The sequence below is a fragment of the Salvelinus fontinalis genome, unplaced genomic scaffold (assembly GCF_029448725.1).
Source record: "Salvelinus fontinalis isolate EN_2023a unplaced genomic scaffold, ASM2944872v1 scaffold_0129, whole genome shotgun sequence".
Taxonomy (NCBI): domain Eukaryota; kingdom Metazoa; phylum Chordata; class Actinopteri; order Salmoniformes; family Salmonidae; genus Salvelinus; species Salvelinus fontinalis.
In genome coordinates this window covers 273,116-280,615 of record NW_026600338.1, presented here as the reverse complement: position 1 = coordinate 280,615, position 7,500 = coordinate 273,116, and the positions used below count along the sequence as shown (strand labels likewise).

The window sequence follows — 7,500 nt, the reverse complement described above, 5'->3', positions numbered from 1 at the left end:
GGGTGGTGTTAGAGGGGTGGTGTTAGAGGGGTGATATTAGAGGGGTGGTGTTAGAGGGGTGATGTTAGAGGGGTGGTGTTAGAGGGGTGGTGTTAGAGGGGTGGTGTTAGAGGGGTGATGTTAGAGGGGTGGTGTTAGAGGGGTGGTGTTAGAGGGGTGATGTTAGAGGGGTGATGTTAGAGGGGTGGTGTTAGAGGGGTGATGTTAGAGGGGTGATGTTAGAGGGGTGATGTTAGAGGGGTGGTGTTAGAGGGGTGGTGTTAGAGGGGTGATGTTAGAGGGGTGGTGTTAGAGGGGTGGTGTTAGAGGGGTGATGTTAGAGGGGTGGTGTTAGAGGGGTGGTGTTAGAGGGGTGATGTTAGAGGGGTGATGTTAGAGGGGTGATGTTAGAGGGGTGATATTAGAGGGGTGGTGTTAGGGGTGTGATGTTAGAGGGGTGGTGTTAGTGGGGTGGTGTTAGAGGGGTGGTGTTAGAGGGGTGATATTAGAGGGGTGGTGTTAGGGGTGTGATGTTAGAGGGGTGGTGTTAGTGGGGTGGTGTTAGAGGGGTGGTGTTAGAGGGGTGATGTTAGAGGGGTGATGTTAGAGGGGTGGTGTTAGAGGGGTGATGTTAGAGGGGTGATGTTAGAGGGGTGATGTTAGAGGGGTGGTGTTAGAGGGGTGGTGTTAGAGGGTGGTGTTAGAGGGGTGGTGTTAGAGGGGTGATATTAGAGGGGTGATGTTAGAGGGGTGATATTAGAGGGGTGATGTTAGAGGGGTGATGTTAGAGGGGTGGTGTTAGAGGGTGGTGTTAGAGGGGTGGTGTTAGAGGGGTGATATTAGAGGGGTGATGTTAGAGGGGTGATGTTAGAGGGGTGATGTTAGAGGGGTGGTGTTAGAGGGTGGTGTTAGAGGGGTGGTGTTAGAGGGGTGATGTTAGAGGGGTGATGTTAGAGGGGTGATGTTAGAGGGGTGGTGTTAGAGGGGTGGTGTTAGAGGGGTGATGTTAGAGGGGTGGTGTTAGAGGGTGGTGTTAGAGGGGTGGTGTTAGAGGGGTGATATTAGAGGGGTGATGTTAGAGGGGTGATATTAGAGGGGTGGTGTTAGGGGTGTGATGTTAGAGGGGTGGTGTTAGAGGGGTGATGTTAGAGGGGTGATGTTAGAGGGGTGATGTTAGAGGGGTGATGTTAGAAGGGTGGTGTTAGAGGGGTGGTGTTAGAGGGTGGTGTTAGAGGGGTGATGTTAGAGGGGTGATGTTAGAGGGGTGATGTTAGAGGGGTGATGTTAGAGGGGTGATGTTAGAGGGGTGATGTTAGAGGGGTGATGTTAGAGGGGTGATGTTAGAGGGGTGGTGTTAGAGGGGTGATGTTAGAGGGGTGATGTTAGAGGGGTGGTGTTAGAGGGTGATGTTAGAGGGGTGATGTTAGAGGGGTGATGTTAGAGGGGTGATGTTAGAGGGGTGGTGTTAGAGGGTGGTGTTAGAGGGGTGGTGTTAGAGGGGTGGTGTTAGAGGGGTGGTGTTAGAGGGGTGGTGTTAGAGGGGTGATGTTAGTGGGGTGATGTTAGAGGGGTGATGTTAGAGGGGTGATGTTACAGGGGTGATGTTACAGGGGTGGTATTAGAGGGGTGGTGTTAGAGGGGTGATGTTAGAGGGGTGGTGTTAGAGGGGTGGTGTCTGTCTTTATAAAGGAGTAGGGTGTGAGGAGTTGAACAGGAGAAGTTCCCCGTTCTCTGTCTTCATAAAGGAGTAGGGTGTGAGGAGTTGAACAGGAGAAGCTCCCCGTTCTCTGTCTTCATAAAGGAGTAGGGTGTGAGGAGTTGAACAGGAGAAGTTCCCCGTTCTCTGTCTTCATAAAGGAGTAGGGTGTGAGGAGTTGAACAGGAGAAGTTCCCCGTTCTCTGTCTTCATAAAGGAGTAGGGTGTGAGGAGTTGAACAGGAGAAGTTCCCCGTTCTCTGTCTTCATAAAGGAGTAGTGTGTGAGGAGTTGAACACGAGAAGTTCCCCGTTCTCTGTCTTCATAAAGGAGTAGGGTGTGAGGAGTTGAACACATACTTTGTATCCAGATCCTGTCTTATTGATGAATGGCTCTGAGACAGGCAAACAACAACCCCTGTAGTTCTCTACATAAACAGCACTGTGATTGGAGAGTGGATGTTACTCCCCTACACTCTCAATCTAACAGTTCCTGTAGATAAGGCTCACACACACACAGTCCTGTGTCGTCTGGTAAAGCAGTAACCACAGCCGTATTTTACTGTGACACTGTTGCCTTTACATGTTTATCGTCAGTAGCAGCAGCTCGGCCCTCGTCTCTAGTTGATGTATGAGTTCATAATGAGGTCTGTTCCTCCCCTCTAAAACAATCTCCCCCAAACTCTACACATACAGCGAGAAACAATCTGCCCTTAACTGTTTCCAGGTATGTCTTCACCCCATCATTGGTTGTACACTTCCATGGCTATTGTGTATGAATTTTCACCGGGACAAACAGATTGCAAACACTTGAGACGTAAACTCTCCCAGTAGTTCATCCCCCGCCCCTGTTATACTTCAACGGTCATTTATTATGATTGAGTGTGTGCACGTGTGTGTGTGTATTAGTGGAAGGATGGGGGTGCGTGCAACGTGCGTGCGAGTGTGTGTGATATATGAAGCCCAGTGTATGAGTTATGGGCTCGTATAGTGTGATATACGCCCCGAAACCTCTGTTCTCCATAACTTCCCAAAGCAATGCACCCTGGGTCACACATCTCAACGTTATTAATGAAATGCAGGGAGGGGCAAAACAATCATATTAATAAAAGATGATATGTTTATCTTTCCCACTGAAAATGTATTTCCTGCCTAGTTCCCCTTAACCTACATTTGCCAGATAATTGATGTGATAGTAATGGTTCAGCTAGGATATATGGTGGATAAGACACCAGATAACACACTGCAGCAACTGACTGTGACACATCTATCTACACTTCTAACAGGTTCTCCATCTCTCTCTCTCTCTCACTCTCTGTCTTTCTTTCTCATAACTATCAGTCACTCTCTCCCTCTCTCTGTTACTCACTCTCTCTCCTCTTTCTCCCGGCTCATGCTCTCTCTGTTACTCACTCTCTCTCCTCTTTCTCCCGGCTCATGCTCTCTCTGTTACTCACTCTCTCTCTCTCTCTCTCTCCCGGCTCATGCTCTCTCTGTTACTCACTCTCTCTCCTCTTTCTCCCGGCTCATGCTCTCTCTGTTACTCACTCTCTCTCCTCTTTCTCCCGGCTCATGCTCTCTCTGTTACTCACTCTCTCTCTCTCCCGGCTCATGCTCTCTCTGTTACTCACTCTCTCTCCTCTTTCTCCCGGCTCATGCTCTCTCTGTTACTCACTCTCTCTCTCTCCCGGCTCATGCTCTCTCTGTTACTCACTCTCTCTCCTCTTTCTCCCGGCTCATGCTCTCTCTGTTACTCACTCTCTCTCCTCTTTCTCCCGGCTCATGCTCTCTCTGAGTTGTTGCAGTCGATCCTCCATGTCTTTACTCTCCTGGGCCAGCGTCACTGTCTCCATGCGCAGCTCTCGCAGGTTCCTATGGCAACACACAATCAATCAACAACAATCAATTCATCTTATCAATCACTTATCAGTTTAGAGAAGCATATACCAGTTCATCAATTACATTGATTACCTATTAGACCAGAGTAGAGCGTCACCTATCGATTCATCCAAATCAATTAACTACAAGCAAATGAGAAACACCAAGGAATAGGATCTATTTACGCTACATTATGGAAAAACTATAAGCACAAATAGACAAAGCCCATCTCCGAACGATCCAACGTCAAGAGATAAGAATTGGGAACAATGGACAAAAGGCAGAGAACAAGAAAAATGAAATAGGTTTGACATTTTTATCACACGTCACACAGGACAAAACCATTGGCTTTTTTTGATTGAAAACAAGAGCATTTTGGTCGATCCTTTAGCTACAAGAACAAGCATCGGTTTGTCCCTATCAACTCAGAGTTGAGTCGGTGTTGCTTTGGGGACGAGAGCAACAGATGAACAACTCTTCACTTACCTGGCATTGAGCTTGACTGACTTGGGCTTGTTGGAAATCACCACAAAGTCATTGAGACTCATGGCTCCACTCTCTCTAGATCTTAGTTATTCCCTGTGCACCTTTTGTGTGCCTTTTTACACACGGATCCCTGCTGTAATAAAAAAACGCAGATTAATCATATAAAACCTGCTATTTATTTCACTGATCAGCCAGGCCAGGCTAAATCACACATAGGAAATATTACTGCAATAAAATAAACTGAATATTCGGGGCAAAATATGACACAATTGCATATTAAGGCAGTTAAAACCTAACCAAAATGACAGAATATTGCAATGGCTATTAATAACAACAACAGGTAGTTTTGAGGTATCAGCACATGTTTGTTTAGGCTCGCTAACTAGCTATCTACTGTACCTAACGTTAACGTTTAGCTAACCTTACTTGTTTAGGCTAGCTATCTAGCTATCTACTGTACCTAACGTTAACGTTTAGCTAACCTTACTTGCTTAGGCTCGCTAACTAGCTATCTACTGTACCTAACGTTAACGTTTAGCTAACCTTACTTGTTTTTGGCTAGCTAGACTGGCTAGTTTAATGAACTAGATAACGTTAGAAAGTTAGCTTTCATGTCACTTCCAGACCATTATTATTTCTCATGTTCTTTTTTAAACGTTATGTTAAATAATTACCTCGGATTTATCTTCTTGTGTCCCCTTGAGCTATTTTAGATAAAGTTGGTTCGAACAAACAGCTGCAAACAGTTTCTTATCCTTTCTCAAGACAGAAACGTTTGTGTATGGTTTTTGTGTATGGTTGTATCTATGGAAACGTAACTCTCGCGATAGTCCACGGGAAAGGAGCAAGGATTTCCTACCGGAACCTCGGGGCTTACATTTTTAATTAAACGGATTTGTTTCGCTAACACTCCTTAAAATTCTCATTTAGAAGACTGCTGTAAATAATGTGTTCAAGGAATGAACTCTGACATCATATTCAAAGATAGGCATAACCCATATTGCTACTGCAATCAAGGACAGCTGGAAATATTTAATCAAAATCATTATAGGGTTCATATTAATTTATGTAGAGATTACGTTATGATTAAAACCCTAATTAAATTAACCAGTGTGTCTAAAATCGTCATCAAATGAGCATAGAAATTGTAATCTTATTTTTCTTTGTTTTTATATATTCAGAAAGCAGCACATGCCTATTTGAGCATGACACCGAGACAGAGACAGTTTTCACATCTGATTCTTTTAGACGCGTTAAATAAGCGCTCATAATCGGGTCTTGCTTTTAACACGCCGCATTATCTGGTATATCAGTAGCATAATGTGTGTGTGTGTGTGTGTGTGTGTGTGTGTGTGTGTGTGTGTGTGTGTGTGTGTGTGTGTGTGTGTGTATGTGTGCGTGCGTGCGTGCGTGCGTGCGTGCGTGCGTGCGTGCGTGTGCACGTGCGTGTATCCTTGTATCCTGCAGCTGAAAAGAGCTAGGCCCGTGTCTCCAATAACAACATAGATCTCATTTGTATTCTGGGAAAACAGAAACTTTCAGATCTGCTATTCCAAAGGCACTCTTCCAGATCAGGCCATACCTTCTCCCTCTCTCGCTCTCTCCCCCTCTTCCCCTCTCTCTCTCTTTCCCTCTCTCTCTCCCTCCATCACCCCGCCGCTCCATACCTTAAATGACTGGCAATTACCCCGCAAGTGCCCCCCATCCCCCGCTAGTGGCGGGTGGCCTGGTAGCGCCTGTTGTGAGGGGCAGGTAGGTGTGTGTAGAAAAGTGTGGACCATGACCACCAGTGAGGGGCCGCTCAGGGCCATACAGGGGTCATTGTGGGGTGTCGCCCTGTTTCTCCTACCTGCCGCTTAAACTCCCTCAGCCCCAACCCTCCCTATAAAACACCACAATCCTCTTCCCCTGCTTGCTCTCTTGCTCTCCTACGCTCTCTCTGTCCCTCTCTCTCTCATCCCTCTCCCTCTCTCTCTCTCTCTTTCTAACCCTCTCTCCTCTGCCCCAGCCAACACAGAGACGGTCAGGCATGTCCAAGCATACTGATGAGGACCAGAGAGGAAAAGGAGAAAGAGAATGATGGAGAGAGGGGTAGGTAGAGGATACATGGAGGTAGAGAGTAAGAGAGAGAGTGATAAAGAGAGGGTAGGAAGAGGGTACATGGAGGTAGAGAGTAAGAGGCTAGAGTTAGTCAGAGGAAAAATGGCAGAGGAGAGGGAACGAGAGTGGGAGAGAGAGAGAGAGACAGAGAGAGAGAGAGAGACAGAGAGAGAGAGAGAGAGAGAGAGAGAGAGAGAGAGAGAGAGAGAGAGAGAGAGAGAGAGAGACAGGTATTACCAGTGTGGAGTACCAGTTAACAGTCGCATGTGAAAGGAGCAGCGTTTTGTCCTGAAATGTCAGGGCTATTTCATTCATCAGGAGGCAATCATTGTGGCTGTATTGAATGTCATCTGTTAGGTTAAATTTCCCTGCCATGATCTAACGATGGACATATATTGACTGTCTGGGATTGGCTAGAGAGAGACCTTTGAGTAATGCCACAGAGACCAGCGAGGGGTGCTAAGCCGAGGAAAAGCAGCCAGACCGGAGACTACTTATTGTTCCACTGCTGCAGGGCTTTGCTCTTATAGAGGAGGGAGCAACACCATCGTCATCATCTTCATCATCAAAACATACCCATCAGTATAATCCGTATAACTACCACTGTGCATGCAGACAGTGTGTGCAAGGTGTGTCTGTGTGTGTGTGTGTGTGTGCGTGCGTGCGTGCGCGTGCGCGTGCGCGTGCGCGTGTGTGTGTGTCTGTGTGTGCGTGTGCGTGTGCGTGTGTGTGTGTGTGTGTGTGTGTGTGTGTGTGCGTGCGTGCGTGCGTGTGTGCGTGTGTGTGTGTGTGTATGTGTGTGAGTGTGTGTGTGTGTGTGTGTATCAGTGCAGTGGAGGCTGCTGGAATAAATAGAATGGTGTTTTTTGATAGCGTTCCATTCATGCAATTCCAGCCATTATTATGAGCCGTCCTCCCGTCAACAGCCTCCACTGATGTCTATGTCTAAATCATGGAGATGGTGTTCTTCAACTCCATGGCTCTGGACATGTGAGCAGCCAAACCAAAGGTCTAAAAGGTCATTAGAGTTGAAAGGTCATTGGATGGTCATAAAGTCAAAAGGTCAGGTGACCTGTGACCTGTCACTGTGTGGCTCATCTGAAAGAGACAGGAACCACCTGGTGTTCTCCCAAGGCAGACAGAACATGGAACTCAGAGGGGAGTGTGACCTTTTCACTGCCACTGGAGACTGTCTATGACAGCTGGATTCACCCAACCAGAGGGAGAGGGGGAGACAGGGAGAGCAGGGCTAGAATTCAGAATTCTTCAAAAATCTCCTCAGTGTACAACGTAAAACACCAAATAATGCATGCAGAGTAGAATTAGGCCGATACCCGCTAATTATCAAAATCCAGAAAAGAGC

At 46.9% G+C, this 7,500-nt stretch overlaps 1 protein-coding gene across 3 annotated transcripts in view; it reads right to left on the bottom strand.

The window, feature by feature from the left end:
* LOC129843400 (serine/arginine repetitive matrix protein 2-like) overlaps positions 1–4,845 on the bottom strand; it is a 109,485-nt gene extending 104,640 nt beyond the window's left edge. For 2 of the 3 annotated variants that reach the window (XM_055912104.1, XM_055912105.1), the window contains exons 1-3: positions 4,712–4,845; positions 4,038–4,170; positions 3,432–3,545 (exon numbers count right to left, since the gene is read on the bottom strand). In XM_055912104.1, the coding sequence (XP_055768079.1) occupies positions 3,432–3,545; positions 4,038–4,099 (176 nt within the window). In that variant the 5' untranslated portion in view covers positions 4,100–4,170; positions 4,712–4,845. Of the gene's footprint in view, positions 1–3,042; positions 3,262–3,431; positions 3,546–4,037; positions 4,171–4,711 lie in introns of those variants that run through there. The other variant, XM_055912106.1, reaches the window with a different exon arrangement.
* Positions 4,846–7,500: the final 2,655 nt, after the last annotated feature.